The 25,876-nt window shown below is 40.3% G+C and overlaps 2 protein-coding genes across 5 annotated transcripts in view; one reads left to right on the forward strand and one right to left on the reverse strand.

Moving 5' to 3' along the window:
- Positions 1-6,360: 6,360 nt before the first annotated feature.
- Positions 6,361-18,827, reverse strand: ZFYVE19 (zinc finger FYVE-type containing 19). Its single transcript, XM_063289939.1, has 12 exons — positions 18,676-18,827; positions 17,327-17,474; positions 15,068-15,189; positions 14,215-14,268; positions 12,157-12,302; positions 11,380-11,525; positions 10,693-10,807; positions 9,505-9,711; positions 8,676-8,749; positions 8,300-8,395; positions 7,150-7,304; positions 6,361-6,733 (listed from the first exon to the last, which is right to left on the reverse strand). Exons 2-12 carry the CDS (start codon positions 17,423-17,425, stop codon positions 6,661-6,663), a joined length of 1,287 nt encoding a protein of 428 aa, XP_063146009.1. The 5' UTR covers positions 17,426-17,474; positions 18,676-18,827; the 3' UTR covers positions 6,361-6,660.
- A 120-nt stretch (positions 18,828-18,947) lies between these two features.
- The window catches only part of DNAJC17 (DnaJ heat shock protein family (Hsp40) member C17), a 29,708-nt gene continuing 22,779 nt past the window's right edge, over positions 18,948-25,876 (forward strand). The window contains exons 1-3 of one of the 4 annotated variants that reach the window (XM_063289943.1): positions 18,948-19,110; positions 23,492-23,561; positions 25,631-25,689. In XM_063289943.1, the coding sequence (XP_063146013.1) occupies positions 19,033-19,110; positions 23,492-23,561; positions 25,631-25,689 (207 nt within the window). In that variant the 5' untranslated portion in view covers positions 18,948-19,032. The remainder of the gene's footprint in view (positions 19,111-23,491; positions 23,562-25,630; positions 25,690-25,876) is intronic. The other 3 variants (XM_063289940.1, XM_063289944.1, XM_063289941.1) reach the window with 3 other exon arrangements.

Consider the following 25,876-nt stretch of genomic DNA (forward strand, 5'->3'; position numbering starts at 1 on the left):
CATTGGGTGACCTCTGATTCTAGTATTTTGGAAAGGGGACAATAGATTCTCATTGCCTTCTTTATCCACACCATACATAATTTTATTCACCACAATCATGTCCCCTCTCATTTGCCTGCCTTCTGGACTATAAATGCCCAAGTGTCACAAACCTTTCCTCATAGGGAAGCAGCTCCAGTCCCTTGATCATCTTAGTTGCTCTCCTCTAGCTCTACTACATCCTTTTTGAGGTGCAGCAACCAGAATTTCAAACTATATTCCAGTTGCAATTGCACAATTGATTTATAAAAGGGCATTACGACATTGACATCTCTATTTTCAATACTGTTTATTATCCCTAACACGCATTTGGCCTTTTTTACAGTGGACGCACACCGTGTGGACACCTTCACTGATCTGCTTACCATTATTCCAAGAATGATCCGCAGGTCTGATGGTCTCCCCGGCTACCGTTTCCTCCTGGCTCTGTACAGCAAGAGCAAAACCCTGTCCAAACCAGAAGAGATCCATCCATCCTCCCTCCCTCCCTCCCTCCCTCCCTGGACTGCTGCTTTCTGATGTATCGAAGTGACAGGTGACACAACTGCAATGAAGACTGCCTACAGGAAATGGCTACTTGGGAGTCCCCAGGCTACTCTTCATCATAGCTTTCCAACTCGTTCTCCCAGTGAAATATGCTTGATTCTGATGTTATAGTCTTTTGGGGACCAGGGAAAAATATTTTTATTGTCTTAGGTCTTTTAATATAGTGATTAAACATGCATATGCTTTGTCCTAGCTTTACTTTGATGACAGATCAGATTACAGTATGCCGAAAAGTCAAACTGGCAAAGAAAAAAAGTTAAAACAAAGGGAAGATAATCCAACATCAGTCAACAGTAACGTACAGGCTCAACTTGCTCAAATAATTCTGGCTATGCAATCGTGATAGAAATTTTGTGATTCTCCTTATGATCTTAAGGTGCCCATCGCAAACAAAAGGCTGGTAATATAGTCTTCCTCTGATCTACTAGGTGAATTACATCCAAAGGGAGGTATAAGATCAACAGAGAATGTGATGCAATGAACTTTATGTGGACATATTTTTACTGTAATACCGTTGAGGACAGAACATTAAAGCAAGCTAGAAAAAAAGTTCTGTGGTAGGTAGATACTTCGGTGGACAGCTTATGCTAATCCCCAGTCCACAGAATCAAACAGAAGCTCCCTGACCTTTTTGGAGGTTTCTATCTAGAGCACTTTTAGAAGGAAAAAAAAATCTGTTTTGGCCCTGTAGAGTCCCAGCATTAATAGAAACTGCCACAAATAGCCACACTGGCATACATTATCTTGCTCCAGAGGGATATATGCTGCACTGAAACTTCTAAAGGATTTTGGCTGCTGTTTTGGCTTATTTTTTTGCGCATTTTCATTACTCTGGCTGTTTACTTTTGCATTTTAATTATTATGGAAATTGTGGTTTAAATGTATTGTAAGCCCTCCTTGGGAAACTGGGTTTTAAAGCTGAGTGTAGGGACATATTTATTTAAAAATAAATGCATACAAGATCTGAAACTTAAACTGATCTCTCTTCACTAGACTATGGCATCTCGTATTCTGTTATGAGCCTGTTCTCTGTCAGACAGCCACCAAATTACTCAAGTGACTCTGCCTCAGAGTTCCAGCAGTTTAGGAAGACAGGGAATTTTTAGGAAGATCGCCATCTTGTGGCAGCACCCGGGTTGTGACTTCAAGATACAGTATTTGCAAGGTCAGCCTTCTTGTTCCTGTACCTTCTTTATAGCTTCAAATAAGGATAGTTTCTTTTTCATTTCCATACAAACCTTTCAAACAATTTGTTCTTCCTGCTCTGTCAGGCTAGTCTTATTTTTGCAAAACTGAAAACTTGACATTTTGACAGTTATATTTTACTGTCTTTGTTATCTTTTAATTATTATTTTTTAATGTTGTGGCCAGCCATTTGGAAAATGTGCATTTCTGTATGTATATAACTATGGGAAGTGACTGCTTGGTTGCTGCTGAAATAAATGAAAACATATTTGCTGTTGAAATCCATTATGGAACATGTGTTGCTATTCACAAGCTGGCTTTAAGTGTACAAGCGCTAGTCGGTTTCTTAACTGTTTTCTGCCAGCGTTTTCTATCATACTTGTTTGACCAGTTCTTCAAGGCTGTAAAACACACTGCAGGCAAGCAACACAAAGGGTCAAAAAGAGGTTGAAGGAGACATTACAGCTGAAGATGACCCTGGAAATGTTTCTCTCTCGAGCCTGTCACACATCTACATTTTTCTGGCTATGCCTTGTAAACTAAACTCATAACTGAATTCTGAGTCTGAAAGGAGCAAAATCTCTATTAATCCTGACCTTTTTCCTATGTCGTCAGCATCAGTATTCTCAAAATAGGGCCTCACAAGCAGACTGATATGAATAGCAAAAACATCAAAGCTAGGGCAGGACCTACGATGTCAAAACAACAAGAAAAGCTGCTAGGAAAACAGTTCAAGAATCAGTATGATATTGGATCTTTTGTTACTCTTTAGAAGGAAGGCATGAAAACTCAGGAACTGTCAGCCTTTGGTGATGCAGCCCACAATTACCAACTTAAGTCTGTCTGCAAAAATGAAGCCCACTATCTACACTAACTAGCCAGTGCTTTTCATACTTGACAACTTCAAGATGTCTGGACTTGAACCCCAGAATTGGAGTTGGCTGGGGAATTCTGGGAGTCGACATCCACACATCTTAAAGTCACCAAGTTTGAAAAACACCGATCTAAGCTGTCACAGAAACTGACTGTCCAATCTGGAAAAACTAAGCAGGGCTAGATTTGATTAGTGCCTGCAGGGGAGATCACCAAAAATCCAGTCTGTAGGCTACACTAACAAACCAAAAAGCAACCTGGGAAAAGGCAATGGCACACCATTCCTACGTTGTTGCTAAGAAAATACCATGAATGTGCAATCACAAGCTGAGCTTGACTAGAGGGAGACTTTGTTTAATCTGCATTGACAATGTAGGAATTTTTATTATTACGTTGAAATGGATCATAGAAATAATGGTTACTGTAGTTAAAACTGGAGTAAGAGATTGATGCATTTCTTATGTATACCTTTGTTGTAAAGAGCCAGAAGTCATTCTTTTTGTATCTTTTTCTATTTGCTTCTGCACTTTTTAGTTTCTCTCTTTTTTCTTTAGTGTTCTTTCAATCTTTTTCTACCTTTTCATGTTTTATCTTTATTCTGAAAATAGAATTTTCTTTTTAAAAAAAGGATTACATGGTGATTCTCCTCAGAGTAACCCTTTAAAATGCTTAATTAGTTCGTAGGGTTATGCAGCTGGAGGATCCTCTTCAACATGAAGGTGATCTATTATGGAAGGCCAGTGCACAGTTGCAGGAGAAACTGGTCCTGCCCCTCAGTGCTGAATGTCACCTGCCAGCCTGAAGGGGTGCTTGCCCTCGTTTCCTAACCATATGGAAAAAATCCTCCAAAAAGGACAATACAAACTGGCTCATTCACATAGTGAACTTATAGTTTCTTAATAGTGCACCAAATAAAATGCAACTGAATGGCTTCACACAATGCACTAAGCCAGAAGTAAACCATGTTGCATTATGCTTTAGCACACTATAGCAACCCAGTTATGAGGCTTCAGAGCCATTTACAGAGCATACTTATTAAGAAGTCATCCCTGCTAAATTCAATCAAATTCCTTCTCAGCTAAGTGAGTCCAGAATTTCAGCCTTGCCAACCTACATGCATTTTTTTTCTGGTCCAAATCCAACATGCTTTATCTGCAACATTTATACCCTTATTCTCTAGGCAAATCTTCCTCTGACACCAGCACAAGCTATCCAGTAGCTCCTAGGGCAGACCTGTGCTATCTCAGGAAGATAATTGTAGGCTAGAAAACACTGGTTGGAAAAGGCTGGTATTGTCTCAAGAACTGCGCTGTCATTCGCTAATGCCAGGGAACTACTCAGTACAGTCTCTGTGGTTCTCAGGCCCAGCCCAAGAACAACGAAGAGTCAGTCCATTCAAACTCCAGTTCTTTATTTGCTCACACCGTATCGTTCGGAATCTTGCCAGACTAAAGCTACTCTACTTAACCTAAGGGGAAATAACCTGGAAGAGCTCTAGGGCAGGGCTATCCTGAACCTCTTCGTTTTCCCACCATTGCCGCTCAGACTGTGCCTCCGCTTATCTCCTCCACCTCCTTGGAATGTGCTCCCTCCTTCCTGAGAACCAGCGGCACCGCCGAAATCCACATCAGTTTCAAGAGATTTGAAATAATCATTTTATGAGGCAGATGATGATGCATCCCTGCCCATTTTGCCTAAGAAGCATTGTTATATTTTTGTATCATTCCATAACGGAGTGCTCTTTCCAAAACTCAGTGTAATTATTGCTGATCCCTCTGATGTTGATTCATGGGTTTTCTGGGGGATTTCAATGATTTACTCATTGATTTAATCTTTGTGATGTATTTTTTGGTGTTGTAATATGCTTAAATATGTAAGTAAATGATTAACTTTCAAAATCGTTTCCACAAGCATTATAAAAAGTTTCCATTATTTCCCAATGCAGTTAGAATCTTTGCCATTTTTGTGCTGAAGTCTTGCTGTCTGCTAAAATATTGTATTTATTTTACCTTTGGAAGGTATCCAGATCTGGTCATATGCACACTGCTACAATGTTGGAAATTTTGCAGGTATTACTGGATCTATTTACCCTGCTATTACCATAAAACCTGAGACGATTTGAATGGACCTCTTTGTCTGCTCATACCTGATTGCATTGAGGTTCTTGCCAAATTCTTGACTTCCCATAGAAGACTGTCCTTCAATTCACCTAAGACACAATTACGTGCAAAGGGCAAGAGTTTCAGTGAGAAAGTTATTATGATTGCAAGTCAGCTGTTAATAGACATAAATTGATGCCAGTTTTTTTGCAGCCCTTTAAATTGCTTAACACAATCTTAACTTTTTTACACAGGTAAGAAATTCAGTTTCTGCAGAGCTGTCAGTTTGAGAAGAAAAGCCATTTTATTATCCTCTGTTCAGATATGTAGAATAGTTTGGCCCCATTGGTTCAAGACTAAGTTAATTTGGAGAAACGCAATGCAATAAAAGAGGGAAATTGTAGGCGGATGAGTAACATTTACTATTTTGTGTGGCTGCCATCTGAATTGTCCATTTCAAATGCCCAAGTGCCTAGGGAAGGAGTGTGTAGCTTCTGTCGGGTCAAGGGCTGCCCTAGCCTTTGAGGAATATATCAAAGGCCTTACCACAAGAGGGGGAGGGGGTAAAGAGATTTTAAAAATAGGTGAAACAGAATGAAATTTAAATAAAATGAAAAAGAATATGACTGTTAATTATTTAACATACAATGAAAGACACACAGTTATGGAGATCATCTCCATTGATTCCCAGGTTGAAAACAAGAAACAAATCACCAGCAAAAAATATACCCCAAACATAAACACATACCCACAGAGATAGCCTCTCATACAGAAGAGATGACAAGGCAAGGCAAAGAAGGGCAGCAGTGTGAGGGTTTATTGCTGATCGGTAAGAGAATTTGGAGGGACATCGAGAGCCATTCTGGCCTCCCCCTGGGAAGGACGAAGCTGTCCCATACGCTGTGCACTTACGATGTAAGGCCAACCTTGAATGTCAGTGACAGCGCAATGCTAGTTGCCCATTCCTCCTGATACCTGAAGCTTGGAGGAGAAGGCAAGTGGACACAATTCTCTCCACCAGGTCGTGCTCCAGGAGGAACAGTTCTAGTGAAATCTGACACTGAGAAGAGGAATGACATGCACCTGAAATGGGAAAGTGGAGTCACAGGGATGAAGCATCTGAGAAGCCTCAATCTCATGGCTTCTTAAGCACCCACATTTCAAACAATCCCCTGCCCCTATGTGCATTTCAGCAGATGACTGGTATAACTGAAAAAAGAACTAGTGGAATGTGCATAGTTGGATTATAAGATCAGCCTAAGGAAACAGAAGTGCCTCTGCAGATATCAACCTGGAAGGGCAGCCTCACGGACCACTTGGCTTGGTCTCTGCAAGGACTTTCCGTACCCAGTAAAACCCCAAACGCTTCACGTTCATTGGCAAGGAGAGACAATGGGCAGCATCTGGAATGCGGATGGTGCAGATATGAACCTCTGCCCAGCCAGGCACCCCCAGGAATGTCCATGGACTGCCTACACCAGTGGGCTTTTCTGCGGAATGAACAACAGTACATAACTTTTAAGGTGCTTTAGAATCTGTTGATAAGCTGCTAAAAATCAGAAATATGAAGCCCTGATCTTTTTTTTTTGTAGCAGAGAAACAGCACAAGTTCATTGCATTATTTTCTTCATATCATTTATTATCTTTGCAAATATTCACACTGTATTTCTCCACTAATCATGGCCCTCTGATGCACAGTAAGCTTCCTGTTTGACCATACCACTCTCCTTGGCTTATCCACAAAACAAACCAGCTTCAGTGCCTCCTTTAACTTCATTGCAGCTGCCTTCTTCTTGCCAAGGATAGCTTTGCCCTTCCTTAATATTCCAGAGTTGCTCTTTGTGGCCCGGCTTGTACACAGTAGAAAACCCTTCTGGCCACCATCTTTTTTGGACCCTTCCCCTCATGCTGTTTGGGCTCATTTTTGCTGGCAGGGAGGACGATAGCCAGATGTTCTGTGCTCCTTCCAATCATACTCATCATGGCTTTCCCTAAAAGCCGAAACAGGAAGTTTAGCCAATGTTGAGCAAAAGTTGGCTATGCCAATCAGGATATTTAGGAATTGTTAGCAAAGTAAACAAGTTTAGACATACAAGACAGACATGGTGAAAGTATTTTCCAGCTACTTCCCTTTTCAACTGCACCCCTCCTTTTCCTCACAGTGCTAATCTGGGAGATTCCCCATCCCTTGTGAGAATTGTTTTAGGGGTAGAGGAGGCTGCTACACTCTAGGTAATTCTTCATAGGATCCAATACATAGTGTCTGTAGCTTTAATGCTACGTATTCTTCCAACTATGTTGATTCATTAGTGGTCTCTTCAGTTCAAGAGCTTTGTTTCAGTCTTTCTGTTTCCTAAGGGAATAGCAAGGGAAGTTGTGTTTTACCCAACAACACTTTGGCTGTTACCTGAAGCATCGCGGACAATAGAGGTCATCATCACAGCTGTGGCAGCGCACAGTGGCATCTTCATTGCAGATACAGCACCAGGGTAATTCTTCCTCATCACTGTCTGCTGCTTTTGTAGGCAAAATTAGATGTTTAGCAGCAACTGGAGCTTGTGCCTAACGGGGAAGCACAAAAATGCATAGTTTATTATTATGAAAAATCCATAGTAAGAGGTCCACCTGGTTTTAAAGGACAGGTGTGGGAATAAGCATCACTGTCTTAATCCATACATTTCCTCTAAATCTATTCATCAATGAAACTCAAAACGTATCACTGAAGTAGCTATTTGTGTAACATTGATGGATATTTTATACAAGATGTTCTCATTTCACATTTTTATTCCGTTTAAAAAATAAAAGCATTATGTACCTGGGGACAAGAAATCAAACTGTAGGAAGGAGAAAGATGGGCTGGGCACTTAAGAGTATACACTGAAGTTGAGAACCAGAAGTCAGAGGCAAGAACATAGAACAACACAGAGTTCAAGAATTCTGCTTCCTAATGCCATGTTTACCTACTCAGAAGTAATCTAGCTGAACGCTGTGTAAGATTGCAGCCTAAAGTATTCTGAATGCACGCTGCACAAATACCCAGGTTTGACAACAGACAGGAAAAGCAGTGAGCACTCTGAGCCAGGAATGCCCTGGTTCAGAGCTTGCTTCTCTCTACATGGCCTCCATCCAGTGCTGTTGTAGGATTACTAAAATACCCATGATAATGCTTTGGATACCTGAAATGTGCCTGTTCTTAATGCCTGAAAATTCAAGAATGTATTCCTATTCATTTTCCCTTGCTTATGTAGACATCAACCCTACGGTCCAAACTGGGCAGGCTGCTGCCAATTCTGTATACAGAACTGACCAGCCCTGTGCAAAATGACGGGTACCTATAAAGCTTGGGATGAGCTGGCCCTAGAGAAACCATTTGCCTTTCAGCTTCACGATACGTTCCAGAGGTGTTTGCTGTTTGTTTTGACTTCTGGTGGCAGTTGATAATCCTAAGCGGACACAGTCTGAAGGATCTGACTTACTTTTTGGTGGCACTTGGTTGCAGTACTGAGGACACAAGTCACAAGGTGTTGTGTATTTATGTATCCAGGGGAGTCGCTCACCTTGGTTTTCTCAGTGGGATTCCACGGCACAGTCGCAGACTGATTTGGGGAAATATTGAAGCCACTTGCTTCATCCAGAGCTGCCTCCTCAGTAAGCTGGGGGCAAACAGCAGCATATAAAACAAATACTTTCCTTCACACAAAAGCACCTCTCAGAGGCTGCTTTCTTCTACTCTCTTAAACTTCAGTTTAGCAAACAACCAGATAAATAAACACTGAATTTCAAGTCCTTACTCAGCTACAAAGCTTGCAAAGCCATTTTTATCTTCTGAACGTGCTCAGAAGATAAAAAAGTATACACAGTAAAACCAGGCTGGGGCATGAGGTAAAAGATACCGGATTAACTCTGCAAAAGTTAACATCAGCTACAACAGACCTGTTTCAAAACTCTCTGAATGGCTTCTTCCTCTTCTTCATCACTATTGGGGAGTTTGTAATCATCCAAAGTAACTGTTGAAGGAAGAAGAAGAAAACTGAGGATGTAATAAGGATTCCATAAAGGTAGCTTTCCATCGTTTCATGTCACTGCAAACATCCACAAGTCATGCTGTACAACACACTGCCTTGCTTTCCACAAATTCTCCCACAGAGTTGGTTTGATTTGACCCTTAATCCTTCTAGTCCCTACAGAGCAGAAGAGAGGATACATGGCAGCCCAACCTCTATTCGTTCTGATTTAGAACATCCTGGAAGATCCCCAGGTAATCTCCATTTCATCCTCTGATACACGTGCAATAATCTTTGGAAGTGCTATAAACTCATCTGGTTCTAACAGCAACAGCAGTGAACCAATCAGTTGTGCCACAATAATCTCCATGCCACAGGCTGATACTACGTCAGGGTCACTGCAGAAATCGTAACCCGGATCTCGAAAAGCAAAAACAAAAGAAGGCAAAGTGATGAGGCTCATTGGCTGCTCAGCAGTGCCAGGTCTGGAGAAGCCCCATGAATGTACTGTTTGTCTAGCCCGTTTGAGCAGAGAGAGCTCTGGCTTTCATAGCTTTGCTTGTGAAAGAAACAAAGAGTTCCTGTTCTCAGCAATTCACCCTCCTTATCTGCTTTTAAAAGAATCACAATCCTAGCACCAGGAAGTAGACGTTCTTTTGAGAATTATGACTTGGACGTTTTCTTATCACTCAACCAAAATTTGTCTTCCAATACACTAAAGTCTTCCTCAGCTGACCTGAATGTTTCTTGTTACATACCTGTCTCAGGATCTTTGCCTTTTAAGACTGCCAGTCGCTTGGCCACTTCCAAAATCTTTTCCTCCCTGGTGTTCTCCTCCCTGAGTTCAGCAGCAGCCTGTGCCAATAGTTTACTTTTCTCCTCCTCCAACTGCCTGAAAGGCAGATCTGAGACGCCTGCAGTACCATCTGTTTGATTTAAATCATTCAAATTCTGTGTCCTCACTTCTAAAAAGCAGAAACTGAGGGTGAATTCACATCTGCACCACAGTCACTCAGCTATTACAACTTCTTACAATAGTTTGCTAAAAATAAAATGCAGCACAGTCCAAACACTCTTAATTATGCCATAGCGTAATCATACTGGAGTCTGTTTATTCATTCAATTGCTAATTGTCTCATAATAATAATAAAAAGGTTTAAATTTAAGATTTAAAAAGACAGGGGATAACTCAAATCTGAGGGCTAGATATAGCCCACAGAAAGTTTGTAGCTGGTCCACCAGCCTCTTCTGTACTTCCCCATGCAAACTGGAGTAGGGCTTTTCTAATCTCAGTCAGCCACTGATCTAAGAGTTTTCATCCTCTCAGCACTCAAAAAGGCAACTTTGTGCCTGTGTCAAAGAAGGCAGGGACCAAGAGTCCCTTTAGCCTACAGAAAGATTTTGCCTTGACTGGGGATAAGAGTGAGTAGGAATATGATAGCACTTTTCGAGTACCTGACAGGGTGTCACACCCTGAAGAGGTGCACGATCTATTCTTTAACTGAGTACAAGCACCAAATAACGGCCACGTTACGAAAAAGCAAATTTCAGATGAATGTTAGGAAAAGATTTTTGACAGTGAAGTGTGGTTTGATAATGGGGCACAAGGTGGCAGATTTTTTTTCTTTCTTTTTTTGCTGGACGTCTTAAAGAAGAGGCTGGATAGACAATTATTTGATTCCTCCATTGATTAACACTGACCTTTTCTCAATGAAATCTGAAGACAAACAGAAACCACAGGATTTTAGTGGCAATGCTTGGCCCAAACTGAACAGGATGATAAGGGAGGGGTTTTGGTAGCAATGCAAGGACTCTGGAGGGACCATCTCTGCATCCCTTGATCAAGATCAGTGGTGGAGGGGCACTTTGTGGCATGAGATTTCAGGACCTACTTGCTTTCATTTCTACATTAAAAATAAGAATCCATATTAAAGCTAAAGAGGAACCTTGAGATGTAATTCTGAAGCCCCCACTCTCATCAATGGTGACTTCCTCAGCCATCTGGTTCAGCAAGCCATCTGACTGTTCAACCTGTGTCTTGCTGCTGGAGACCTGGTATACCTGACCAAAGCAAGAGAGGTACAGAAAATTAAATTTGCTTTAATTAAATGTATATCTAAATCTAATTAAAAGTAAGTTAGATTAAATAGAGTTAAAGCAATGACTGCCCATTGAATGATTTTCCTTTCTGTCTCATTTAAGCATTGCAATCTGGGGGCAACTTCAGAGAAACTTGGGATGCTAAAGCCAAGGCTTTCAGAGAGCTGCAACTGGTCATAGAGCTTCAGACTGTACATCCAAAAACTAGGTCACTCCAACTGTGAAAAGATAGGAGAGGGGAAGGGTTTTTTTTCTTCTGAATTCTCTTTCTTTCTACAGCCTTCCTCCATCTCATATCAGCTCTGGAAAATTATAGGACTTTGGGAGATAGGAGAGGTAGTATAAGGAGCTGCAAGAAACAAAGGATAATTGTTAATATCCTCTCCCTTCCTCTTCCATTCACAAAGAGCTCCTTTGGAGCACAGCTGGATACAATGCTGGAACACAAAATCAAACCAGCCAGCTAATTTTCAATCATTTTCCCAGCTAGAAAAGCTCTGGGAAAGGTCTGTTTTTAAGCAATGGTAGCTTACAGGCCTGAGAGCTGTAGATGGAAGTGTTCTGCCCTGCAAGGCTGCCAGACGGTCCTCCATCTCCTGGGCTGACGGAGCGGGTCTTCCAGAGTCAGCTTTCAGTGCTGCCAGCCTAGATTCTATCTCCGCCTGGGATGGAATAGACTCTGCCCAATTAAAAGTAGATTTATTCGCTGACATTGATCAAAAAAAGCATGGAATTTTATTTCTTTACATATGAACCAGTGGCAAAATGGCACATTTTAAAATGCAGAAGCTGGCAGTGTTGTTTCAGGGATATGGAGCTGTCAGTTGTTGGCCTCCCCATGCACCCAACAAAGCTCATCTCCATTAAGTAGCAAGTTACTCAGAAAAGGGCACCTCATCTTCTCCCTGCGAATAGAAAATCTACTGCATTGCTCTCTCCACTCCCCCCTGTATTGCTGATGTTACCTAGCCCGGTAATGAAACATCTGCAGGATGAAAAACAAGATCAGAGAACAGCAAGAACCCAACATTAAGCAATCCTGGCTGGGGAATTCTGGGAGTTGGCAACATCTTAAAGTTGCCAAGGTTGAGAAACACTGATCTAATCTAACAAGCACAATGCTAATCTACTATGGAAACTAAAATTGAGGTATATCACTCACATTGCCTACTTTTAGAAACTGTTTCAAGAGCACAAGTCGGACAGCTTCTCTGCTTGCATGATAAACGGAACATTAAGAATTCTATTCTTGAACTCTGATTTATGCTCTATCTGCAGCAGACCCCAATATGGAAATATGAGCAACTCACTGGGCCTTGTTGCCTTCCTGAGCCTCTCCAGTCTGTCTGTTAGGAACCGATCCTCTTTTGATAGCCCTCGATATCTGGGGTCTGTCTGGCTCTGAGCCTGAGGCCTCTGGGGCTGGTTCTGCTTGGCTTCAAGAGCTGCAATCCGCCTGCAAAAAGAGGTCCTTGCATGAACTAAGAGGATCATCAGAAATGCTTCTCTAAGACTTGGTTCACACACACAATCTGATCACTGGGGCATCAAGCGACAGATCACACGTGAGCCTTGCAAGTCGTAGAAACAGAGAGATGGTTGCCAAATCCATTCACATGTTCTCTGAAATAAAGCAGCGCTGATTCATCAAGTAACCTACAAGCATGAGGGCCTGGATCAATCCTTACAGATAGGAGGTTCAGAAGAGGATTATATCAGGACTGGCAATCGCTTCTGATACACCCTTATTTTGCTGGATGTATAGACTGGCCAGAGTTCAAGATTGTACATTTATGTTGAAATCTCTAAGATAGTTGCTAAACTTTGCTCCGCTGCCATCAGAAGCCAATGGGTTTAACTTTATTCAGGCCTGAAGCACTTGCTTGTTGATAAAAATGCTATTTCCTGTTTTATTATTATTGTTTGAGAGGGAGGGAGAAAAAGATATCTTATTCTATCTTACTCAAAAACTTATTTTACCTGTTATTTTATCCTAATTGTTCCTTCTTTAATCTAGCTATCACCAATATGTATTTTTTTTCTTTTTAATTTGATCTTTGACAGCTGGTTTAGAAATCAAACAATCAGTCAATAGGTGAGGATTAAACAGTTCTATTCTAATGAATGGAAGTTAAATTCTGCATTCCAGTAAGTTCATATGTATGCACATATATGCACAAGAAGCCCACCTACTCCAGTAAACAGAAAAAAGAAGATACATATTTCAATAACAAACATACTCTAGATTGCAATTTTTCAAAGTGGGTTCTGCAGGGTTCCATGGGAGTCTAAGGGTGGGGGGGAAACAGAATGCCCTGGTCTTAAACGTACCTTCAACCACCCCATCGCACCCCTGCTTGACACTGCCTCTTCCCCTCTCACTGCCTGGATTTGTCATCATTAGTGTTTGTGAACAGAACAGGAAGGAGCCATTACTCAAGTCTTCTCTCTTCCCACACATGCAGACACAAACTCTGACATCCCACTTGCCCCCAAATTCTGGCAAACATTTTTCCCGGCAGCCCATGTTTTCTAAAAGGGAGCTGAGGGAGTTGAAAGCAGAGAAAGCTAGAAATCTGGCAAGGATTTCTAACTTGCTTAGCAGCACAACAGCAATTGCAATGAGTCCTTCCCTCTTCATTCTCCATACTGCAAACTGCATGTGTGTGTATGCATGGGCATGTTCCCAAGAGGTCTACTCAGTCATCAAGGAGACATTCCTATTAGGAGTAAGTCCCCTTGAGCTTTGCAGGAATTAATAAACCTAGGATTACATTGCTTGGCTACAACGCATGTGTGCCTCAAATCCATTTGGAGTGGAATTTGAGAAGGCAAGCAGGTGGGCAGAGGATGGGTGCTTAAGTGACTTCAGCCAGGTATTCATATTCATAAGAGATTCATTCTAGGTGACATCACAAATGGTGATTTCCCTGCATAATTTTTCAGCATCACAATATTAAACACACACATCCTAGATATATACCCCTCAGTGTATGCATATTATTTTTGAATTTACTTTTCACTTCATTGCCAATTTTCTATCATTAGTGCTTTGCTTCTTGATCAGGGGTTCTGGGATTTAAAAAAAAACAACAACCAACAAGTTCCAAAGCCAGAAAATCTTTGAAAACTCCTGCTCTAGTTATGTTGAGAAAGGCATTATTATTATTATTATTATTATTATTATTATTATTATTATTATTTGCTTGTCAACATAAGGAATTCAAACCCTGCAACAAGTAAAGGCAGATAGCTTTTTAATAGCTAAGGCCACTGGTGATTTATATATATACACATATATACACTTTGCTTTACAAGACATATAAAGATCATGGAGCAAAACCAGTTCTGTGATTATTAGGACTCACTTCTTATAGTTCTCTGGGGGAGACCATCTACCTGAATTTGACTGAGATGATCCACTGAAAAGAAAAAGAAAAATGTCAAAAAATAGAGGATGAAAGAAAAACTGCTACACATAGAGAAAGGCTCTACACAGAAAGGCTCTGAATAAACAGAGCCTTTCTCATGAGTTTTTGCATGTCAACATATACAGTATGTTTTTACGTCTGAAAGTCCATCAGTATTACAATTCAAACACCATGTAAGTACTCAGGCAACAGCCTTGCTTATTCCAAATAGCAGTTTATTTTTAAACATTGTTTCAAAGCTGAAATTAAGTTATTTTCTTGCCCCAAACAATATTTCACTTTCTAAAATTGTTCAAGTGCTCCAGTCCATCATTGCCAGTTAATTTTTACTGATATATTTAGATATATTTCTTGATTTGGGCCTAGTTACTGATGTCTTATTTGGCTGGATCTATCCCCCTAGTACTTGGGAGTCAGAATACATGCAAAATAAATACATTAATAAATATTTGCACAGTGCATTAGCATTGTGTATTGCACAACCCCATCCACATTCCTTATCTGACATTTTGTCAGGCACCTTAAGGATCATGAGAGCTGACAGATCTTATACAAGGCCCCTCAAAATGAGAGAGTAAGTTTGGGCCGAATAGCATCTGAACTTAGGAACCAGAATTCATCGGCCAAAAAGAACCTTTTAGCATTGTAGACTAAGGAATACTGGTGGCACATTTCCTAAATCATTGTGTGGATTCCAGCTAATACACAGAGGTGCTAAAGTGGCAGTCCACTGTTGACTAAGCTCTGTAATTTTGTCAACCCATCACTTTGATCAGAATTCAGTTCTTACCTTGTTAACTCCCTGTGACATTGCTTGCAAACCTTCTGCTGAGTGTCCCCACAATGGGGAACAATGGCACTGAATCCAAGGCAGCTTGAGCAAAATCCTCGACCACAACCCTTGCAACCACACTGAGAGAGGAAAAGAAAACTAAATGGAGGAAAGCACTCTTAGCAAACAGCTGTAGGAAGACTCGGAGGTTCCCATGTCCCTTCTTGTATAAGATTAATAAGGGAAATATTTCCATACCGTAAGGTATAAAACAAAAACACAAAAATCCCTCTTTTTATTTACACACACACAGACACACACACACACAGACACTTGCTAAGATCCATAGAGCTCATATCATTAGATCTTTCATCTTTGTTCTTGAAACCTGAAAAGAAATATCTTCATTTCAGACATTCCATATATAATATACCATGGTAACAAGTCTCAGTTTGCTATCAAACTTGGCAAGGACTGGCCATCAGTATCAATTCTCCATAAAAAAACATCTGTATTATGTGCACATGATTTCAAATGCATATTTGCCTAATTCACATATTTTAGACATGCACTATGCAGATCAATTCTCTGCATACTTTTCTCAGAAAGAAATCTACTGTGATCACTCAGTGAGATTTATGCCCAAATACAAGGATTGCAGCCTTAAAGAGAGGACAGTATAAGTTGATTGGATCCCCTCTTAAGTTGGAGTCTGGCCTTGATGAGGTCCTGTGGAGGTTACCAGGGCTGGGTCTAGCTTGGTTATCTGGGGAGAGTTTGATCCTGTTGGGTCTGAGGAAGTGGACAGGGTCCTCTGGGCTGTTAGGTGCAGCCACCTCAGTGTAAGATCCATGTCCCTCCTGGCTGGTTAAGGCCTCCCGGGAGAGAACATGTGAGTCTTTGTGCCCAGGCTGGGAGCACTGGGCATGGGTAAGAGCCCGTCTCCTGGTTGTGTGGATGATTGGTTAGATTATGCCCAGCTGCTATGTTTTATTTTTGTTTTTTTATATTGTGTATTTTATGCATTTTATTTGTTTTATTGTAATCTGCCTGGAGTCACATAAAACTGAGATCGGCAGCTATATTAATTAATTAAGAATCAGCCTGAGACTGAGGTCTCTTGCTATAGAAGATCAATATGAAAAAAAGGGTTTTCCTCCAGGTTCCTTCAAAGCACACGTCTGACATGGAAGAGCATGGAATATAACAGATATAGAACAGCACTTTCTATACACTATATCATTTATTTTATTCTGTTTATATCCTACCGTTTTTTTAAACAAGTCATGGCAAGAAATATTAAAACAGCTGGCAAAACATGCAAACAGCAATACAAACAGTAAACAAACAGAAAACAAGAGTTCAGGTGCCACAGCATACACTATAGTGATCATTAACTACTCAAAGCTTCCCAAACACTTATACATTTTTGGGGAGAAGTCTTTTTGTATTTTCACTTTGAAGAACCTGGTGTCATATGCTATTATTTAAATTACACCCCCCCATTGGTGAGTCTCTCCCACCCAGTTTTAAGATTGATAATACATCATCAGTGACACACTGACAGATAAAACATCAAAATTGACTGGGGAACTTCTTAGAAGCAATAACATGCTTCCAAACACTTCTCAAAATCTAAGTTATTTTCATCTACATAATGTAAACAGATGACATGGAATCATGTGTCTGCATCACACATTTTCCTTGAAAAGTCCTGAATATTTCAGCATTAATGTATATGCTTATCACTGTATTTCACACATTCTATTTCATTTTTTTTAAGGAGTGTACACGAATTCTCCACCCACTGTGCATCAAAATAGACAGATACAAAGTGAAAGCAGAAACATCTTCTGGGACCTTTAAGTTTTAAGGAAAGATCCCTTATCACTTATTTAATTATAGAAGAACAAAATAGTCAAACAATAACTAAGACTGAAAGGCAGAGATTTGCTTAGCATCCATCATTTATTTATTCATTTATTCATTCAAATTTGTTACAGCCACCCAACTCCAACAGACTCTGGGTGGCATACAGAACTAAAAAATCCATAAAAACAAATAAAATGCAAAATATTAAAATAACTGAAAATATTGAAATAACTAAAATTGACTACATGAACCAAAAGAAGCATGAATCTGAAGCATGAAATCTGGGTGAACTCTACTGGAATAGAATTCCACATTTTACTGTATGAGACTGCATTTCTCTCAACACAGATTTATCAAGTTCAGTGCCTGCAGTGCTGGCAGGGAGTTTAGTGAAGAAAAACTTGCCTGTTTCTTGAAGATAGTAAACTTGGATGCACAGCCATAACACCGGTTATCCATGATGCCAGCTGAGTTGGTACTCACAGTTTTCACAAAAAATACCATGTAGACAGGTGATTCTATTTTGTCTGCAAGCAGCTATCCCATTGTTCTTCTTTTCAGAGATAGGACAAAAAATAAGAACGAAGTGTAGTTAAAAAATGCTGGTAATGATTCAATGAAAACACAATCTGCTATAGAGGTTATAGTGATAATCGGTTTTGTTTCCATAATAAAAACTTTACTATATATTTGGTTTTCTAATAACAGTTAATATCACAGAGAAAACACAATAATTCAGAGATTAGCCTTTCCCAACCCAATATCTTCCAAATCTGTTAATCCTCAGGTCCCATAATTCCTAGCCAGAACAGTTGCTGTAGATCATTTTATCTTTATAACATTCAGAAGCAGACCCACTGCAGATCAACATACAATAGTCTCTTCCAAAGCGTATGTTCTATTCACAACAGAATAAAACAGCACAAAACATTACTGAAAGGAAAAAAGAGGACACTAGCCATCACTTATGATCATTACATTAAGTACTTTTTAAAAGATACCTATTTACTTTTAGAATTTTTTCTCTCCTTCCCTTTCTTCCACCTCTTCAGCATTGACTTACCCTTTCAGAGTAGCTGGAAGTCAGGTGGCATATAAATTTAATAATTATTATTATTATTCTCTCTCTTTCTCTCTTAAAAGAAGTGGGCCAGTCATGAAACTGATGGTGATGAAGAAGAAGAGGCAGAAGAGAATGCCACCTTCAGCTGAATGTTAGTGACATTCAGGAGTGGAAGAGCAAGGAATATGCCAGATCTCAAATCAACTAAAAGCAAAGCAGCGCCTGTCAAATGTTTGGGAATTTATCATCTGGAAATGAAATACCAAACTGCACTCAGGTACCTGCACACTGCCATGGTGAATTAGGGAAACAAATCAACACACTCCCCTATAATAAACTTCTCAAACCTGTCACCCCTAAAGATGCATCAGACTAAAATTCCCATCATGTCTAACTAGGTATGTAAAACTACAAGTCATATTGGGAAATACCGGAGTTTATTTATTTTTCAAATTTCTATCACCGCCCACCTCCCCCAAAAAGGGGGACTCAGTTGTAGTGCAACACATTAGGAGGGCGTTAGATTGGGGAAAGCTACCCCAAGATGCCTATGAGAATGGAAATGATTAAGGCAACTTTATGAAAGGAAGGGCAACAGAATAATCTAATCTAATCCAGCAGGCTTTTTCTGCCTTTTTCAAAGTCTTGCTACTGCTCCTTCTATCGCAGGCGACGACTGGTATATACTTACATCCCTTCTACGAGCCCGGGGTCTAAGAGGGTGACATGCAATACAGCGACTACATTTCCCAACGAGACTCTTCCCCACCTACTCTCCGTGACGCAGTGCCTTCTGGGGTTTCGGCGATTTCTCCAACCATTGCTCCGGAAAGTTCTAATTGAGTGACGATGACGAGTATCGACCTGGCATGCTGGGGATTGTAGTTCATGTGACTACCACCTTCCGTCTGGAGAAGAGACATTCTAAAGAGAAAAGTCTACGTTTCCCAGAAGCCAAATCGCTATCGGGGCGAAGGGGTGGGGGAGGGAGAAACCTCGAGCAAATAATCCCGGCCCGGAACAGTTTGAAGAAGAAAGTGTGAGGGAAATGGCGGTTGATAAAGAACTGCTGGAGTTGGACCTGTACGCGCTTTTGGGAGTGGGCGAGAAAGCGACGGATAAAGAGGTCAGGAAGGCTCGAGCTGGGGGAAGGGAGACCGTACCTCGCAACACCGTTTGATAGACATTAGAGGCGGTCCGGGAAGCAGCGTACGCTTTGAAATTGCCGGCGTTTTACAAGCCATACATAAACCAGGCGTAATAACGTCTTCCTAGACGTCCCGCCGATGAGTGAGCTCTGGGGCCTCCAGGTGCACTTGATTCCAACTTCCATCATTCCTGGTCGTTGCTGGCGAGGGCAAATGGGGGTCGCGGTCCGGTGCAGATGGAAATGGCCCACGGAACGAAAAACGGTCCTAAGTAGGCTTACCGTGGTGTAATTGCTACTGGAGTAAATGGGGCTATTGAGCAAACTTGTTTGAAATGCGCCGGGACTCGTATCTACATCAAGGCCCGGTCACTGACCAGTATGGGGATTCTTCATTGGTTATTAGCTTCGCCATACGCTAATAGTTTTCCTGTCTTGCTGTGCCAATATTCGGTCGTGCTTTAGACGGCTTGAGAAACAAGGCCCAGGACAAGCTTTGTGGAGAAGAGTGTTAGCCGTTGGGGAGCTTTAACAGGGCTAGCCCCCAATATTTACTTTATCAGAACTGCACAGTAACTGCCTCGTGTTCCTGAGGATTGTGATGCCCTGCACTTTCGATCAGTATTCTTGTGAAGCCACGGTTGATCCAGATCTCATTGGAAAATACTTATTTATTAATTTATTTAGCAAATTTATATAACCGCCCATCTCACTGAACGTGACTCTGGGGGGCATACAATCACCACCAACAATTAAAACAATAGAACAGTGATTCAAACAATTAAACAGAAATAAAATTAAAACCAAGATTGCAGGAGAATAACAATCACCTAAACACCAGACAGCCACCTCATGGGCTGCCCCGTGGGATCCTTAAGGTTGTAGAAAAAATTTTTAAAGAGTTGTATGGGATCAGATCAAAAGTCTATGTGGTCCAGCATCCTGTTTCCACAATGACTGATGATGCCCATAGAAAGACTGTAGGAGACATAATCTTAATTGTGTTCCCTAGAAATTGTGTCCCCTAGTATGTTTCTAGGCATACTTATAAAACTGCTAAATAATGTAAATTAGAATATATAACAAGTATTACCTGCAGAGGTTCTACGGTGTTGGTAGTTTAATGAAATCAATAAATAAAAAGATCTGCAAAAATAAAAATATGCTTGGGTGAGTTTAGATTTGCTTTAGGTTAGGGTGTGGAAATCAGTTTTCATTGAAAGAATCATTGACGTACAGAAAAAGCTGCCTGTTTTTCTCTTACCTCCTTTTTCACTGACCAAGTTCCATGGATGTGTCATTAAAAAAATAAGCCTTGCTGAACATTAAGGCCTGTATAAAGATGCTTAAGATTATTTTAATAAATCCATCTTTTAAGGATCAAAACAAGTGCAGGGCAGATGGGTAAATGGGTAAAGCTTTTAATTTCCCCATATCAGTTTTTTAAATCAAAATTTCTCCTTCTGCCCCCAGCAGCCCTGAAGATCTTGTATTTGCCCCCCCAAAAAAACTAAGATATCAATTTGTTTTGTCTTCTAGAAAATGTGATTCTATTATTTTAACTCATCAGTTCATTGAGCCCTGACCAAATATGTCTCAGAGCTTAGCTGCCTCCTTTTTGGATTTCCTGTCAGCAGATCACTTAAGTTTCATTCTCTACCAAGTTTTGTCACCCCCACTTGGAGGTTTTTGTACTTGCAAGAGCCTCTGTTTGAATGGTCTGGGCCTGAAATGGGATATGCTGTCTTCTCTATTCCTTCTACAGAGCTAGGAATCCCCAGTGTTCTCAGGTAGCCCTGATGGACTTCTCCTTCTGTCCTATGGCAAGTTAATACGGTGATGGAGATTGTGCAAAGATTTTGGTGTGTGGGTGGCTTTCTCCTCAACTGTTTTCCAGCATTTTTTTCCTCTAAACACATTCCCTCCCTCACTCATGTATGAGAAGAAGAAAGAATAATAGGGAGACTGATGGAGTTTGAAAGAGAGGATGTATATGACAACACAAAAGAGACAAGCAGACAAGGGAAAGCACCATTTGCTCCAGTATTAAATGCTTGCTTTGAGTTGGTATAACATATCATGATCATATACTTTTGCCATACATATTTATGATATGCTGTTAATTCTTCCTCTCATACCAGGCTGTAGAAGAAATGGGAAAGATAGACTCTCCCCTCCCAAGAAAATGAGCCAGTTTTTGTAAAAGTTCTGGCTGTTGCAGCTTCCCCATGGTCACATGATTGCAATGGCTCATGAAACAACATCACAGCGTCCCACAGTCACATGGTTACCATTTGCGATCTTTGCCAACTTCCTACAAGCAAAGTCAACAGGGAAGTTGGCAGGAGGTCACAAATGGCAGCCACATGATGTCCTTGCTTAATGACTGTGTGATTCACTTAACGATGGCAACCTGGAACTGCTGTCGCTAGGCAACCCAGTAATGTGATGGTGCACTTCGTTAATCGAGGACTACCTATGCATGGAGTGCAGTGTTACTTTTTGTAAGACAGTACTCTTTGTGTTCCATTGGAGGGTGCTAAAGTATCATAAACATTTGGATAGTATCTTGGTAGCTGGGTATTAACTATCTCAGAATAAGTTTTGATTCCTTTTCCTTTCCTGATAGAGAATATTACAGTTAATAACATGAATGGAAGTGATTTTTTAATTTATATGTGTATAAAGAAATTCATAGTTTTAATGTCACAGAAGTATAATGCTGGAATTGAGGTGAAACAAATAATCTGATCCAACAACCTAAACAGACACAATTCTAGACATAGGAAATATAAGGTCTTCAATATATTTCCTTTATAATTCTTATAAGATGCAGTCAGCATGGCTTTTGCTTGAGGATTAGGAAACTCAGGAGTATCTCCCTGATAAAGTCAATAAAATAAATGTATTTCAAATCCAGATTTTCAACTGTTCCTGATCTGCCCACAGATCTGCAGCTACAGTTTTGAATTTATTCACAACAATTAGGTTCATAGATCCTTTATTTGCCGAATATATAGCCCAGAATATTTCCTAAATTTCTTTTCAGGCAGATAATTCTAAAAAGATTTGTTGAAAGCAGAACAGATTGAAATTCATTCATACAAATACACCCAGCCCTCATTATTCACAAAAGTTCTGTTCCAGCCAAATAACTATTGATACTGAGACTAAAAAAAATACTTTATGCATGCACAAAATCCTGCCTGCCATTTAGTGTGTTTAAAATATTTTAAAAACATCAAGCACCATGAAAGTGTGAAACCTTTAACCACAGATTTGTCTGTATTTGCCTATGTTGGATATACAAAAATGATAATGAGGGCTACTTACCTGTGATTAGAACTAACACTGATTGTCAATATACAGGTTTAATCAGGAGTTGCAGAACTCTATGGGTTAAAGGTAATAAAATTTGATAAATAAAGATAATTTTGTTATCTTAAACATGATGAAGCAAGTTAGAAGTGTATGAGTTCCATACTTGGAATAGGTGTAATTTTATCTCCTACTCATAACAGTGACACAGAGAATACATACAAACATGTTTCTGTTCTTGAACGCTATATGAAATAAAGCTTAATCATTGCATCTAATAGTTTTGTGTCAAATGTCATTGCCTTTTCCAGTTTGTCAGTATCAGAAATAGTAGCAGCCAAAAAAGTTACCTTGCCAAATATTTATTTTGTTTTCCTGAGGAACTACAGTCCAGATGTTTACAGCTGAGTTATATCCCTCTGATTTCTCTGCAAGAAACACTTATATAGGATAGATAAGTTGCATCTTCCCAAATATTCAGGGATATTTATCAAAGAGACTTGATTGGTTCCAAGTCCCAAGGACATATTCACTGAAGTATGGATTAGTAGTACAGATTTGCCTTCTATCCTTCTCAGTTTTACTGTTTGAAACAATAAAGGAAAAGTGTTAAGTAACCCTCATGGATATTGACATGTCTGTCTGTGATTTGTCCACCTTGATTCATCCAGTTGTCTCTCTCTAGCATAACGTAAGTCTCTGTTTAGAAGTAAAGATTTTCTATATTAAATATTTCAATTTATTCTAAATATTGTAATCTAAATACTAATCCATTTCAGCCTGAAAAAAATGGGCCTTCCATTGCAATTAAATTGTATATTTGGAAAATATCAGTACTTTTTTTTTTATTATACTGTAATCTATCAAAGACTGACATGTTTGGGCAGATATGCTTGGGCAACAAAAATAAGTGTTTGCCAATTTTTAAAAAAAATTCTATCACTTTTTAGTGAGTTGATGTTTGCTATTGACCATCACTTTGAAAGTTGCTGTAGTCAGCTGATCTGATCACACTGTTCATTCCATCTTTTTCCTGCTACAGATTAAGAAAGCCTACAGACAGAAGGCCCTGACCTGTCATCCAGATAAACATCCAGATAATCCCAAAGCAGGTACGGATACTCTCCATGTGGTCCATCAGGAGTGAATAGTTTTTTTCCGAATAGATTTTTGTTATCCAAATAACATACATAGGTTTATGGATGTACTGCAGGTAGATGAAGTATTTTGTGTAGCGGTTTCTTTGTGGCTCTTCATAAAGAGAAGAATTTTCAAAACCAAAGGTATTTATTGGTCTTTCTCTTTTGGGCTTATGATGCAACTAGTTAACAGGTTGTCTTCTATTTTATTTTCCTGCCAGTGATTGGATCATGTAACACCTCTTCAGTGCACATTGCTGATTTATTTTCAGTTTGAAGAACTATCCTCGACCCCCAACCAACTATTGCACTCTCTACTTCTCAATCACAGTGCCCTCTACTCCTCCCCATTCTCAGACTGGATGTTAAATGCCCAGACAGTGACTATAAGTTAAGGTGATTAGGAAAAACTGGAGAGCCACTATCAGCTGCCCACCTTTGGTTGGGGGGAAGAGCAAACAGTTATGTCCCCACTATACTAATCATCCAACACAGATAGCAAAGATTTACAGTTTACACTGTTCAGAAAGTCCACTATATGGTACCAGCTGAAGCAATGGGTGTAGCATCTGCTGAGGGAGGCCCCAAATTGCTTGTATGCAGGTTCAAGATTTGAAGGTTGAGACAATGCCACTTCAACAAATCAGTGTATTCCCAGGAAACAGCCAGACACAGCAGTCAGATCACATAAAATACCTACATGCAAGCCACTGATACAGTCAGAGCTATGGTACTATATAAAAATAAAGTTGACTTATTATGGCAGCTGTATAATAGGCCTTTGCTAAACCAGCCCCACTTAAAGACATACCACCATATGCCATGATGGGAAGATAGAAATAATTCATGTAACAGGTCTTCTGAAATCAGTAGCAGTGACTGTGAAGAAAGATGGCAGTTTTCTGTGAGATAGGTTGCAAGACAGTCACTGGATGTAGACTGGTTTTCCCACAGCACTACCTGTCTGATCCTGCTCTCACTGTTGCTCTAGACTATCATCCAGGTGCTCACACTCTCCACTATGTAGACAGTAGGCAGCCCAGGGCTGCTGTCACTTTTGCTGCAAGGTTGCTCTGACAGGAGAAGCTCCCACTGATGCTTCAGAGAAGAGCAGAGCCAGCACCACTAGTGCTGCCGTGAAACTGCTGAGCAGCGGCAGTTATGACAGTTGATCTCCGGTGCTGAACAGTTGCCAATAGTTTAGTCGGTGCACCTCCATAGCTTGCTCTCAGGCCGGTCCAGTGGCTCTAACAGTTTGCTGATGAGAAAGGTCCAGTGAGATCCTTAGAGTAGGTTCTCTTAATAGGTCACCTCAAAGGCCTACCTTCCCAATAATCTTTTCCACTGAATTGCCATCATCATTGCAAAGGAGCCTGTCAGATTAGTCTTCAATCTAGCAAGGATCAAAACCTGGACCCATACCTGGATCATCACTAACATACCCATCCCATCAGTGTAAATGTCTTATCAAATGGTCTGTCATTGAGACAAGCCTGGCCCCAGGGCCATGTTGGGAAAAAAAAGGGTTATGGGAAAGAGGGTCTCCTGAATTCCAGTGGTGGGAGGGGGTTTATTCTTCCTCCCACTCTCTGCCTTCTACCTGGAGAGCAGCCTTCTCACTCCATTTCTTTTCCACTTCGGAGGCCAGCCAAGGCAGTCTTGAATTGTTCTTACCTGTGAGGATGAGTTGGTCCCTTTAAGTGTATGGGGGGCGGGGATTGAAATATCACATTTATTTGTGAAAAAACTGAAATACTAAAGCATGTGGGATTTTGGAATGTTTGTCTTCAATTAGCTATAAACTTAGAAATTAGTAACTCAACAATCAACAATACCAAATTGAGTTTTAAGAGATGGGGTGATTCTAAATTCTAAAATAAGCCTTACTGTATAGATTTAATTTCAAACGTTGTATGATACTTGGTCCAGTTGTGTTAAATGTTTTATCCAAATAAAGTGAATAAAATGACACATACCCAAAATGATATGAATTTCCCTACACTATTATGGGTTTTTTTACACTATTATGTTCTGCCCTGTAGCTGAGCTCTTCCATCAGTTGTCTCAGGCATTAACAGTTCTAACAGACGCAGCAGCAAGGGTAAGTAGTTTGATTCTGCGTTACCAATGCAAATACTCTTAGTTTTGCCATTGCAAGTGAGTGATTGGACAAGCAAGAAACCTCAAGCACTTCTTTCAGCTACTGCTCAGTGGGCCTTACAGATGCCCAGATTGCTTATCTGCTTCATTGTCAGCAACTACTTGCTTGTCTGTGAAACATCCCTTCT

The sequence above is a fragment of the Candoia aspera genome, chromosome 1 (assembly GCF_035149785.1).
Source record: "Candoia aspera isolate rCanAsp1 chromosome 1, rCanAsp1.hap2, whole genome shotgun sequence".
In the NCBI taxonomy this organism is placed as follows: Eukaryota; Metazoa; Chordata; class Lepidosauria; order Squamata; family Boidae; genus Candoia; species Candoia aspera.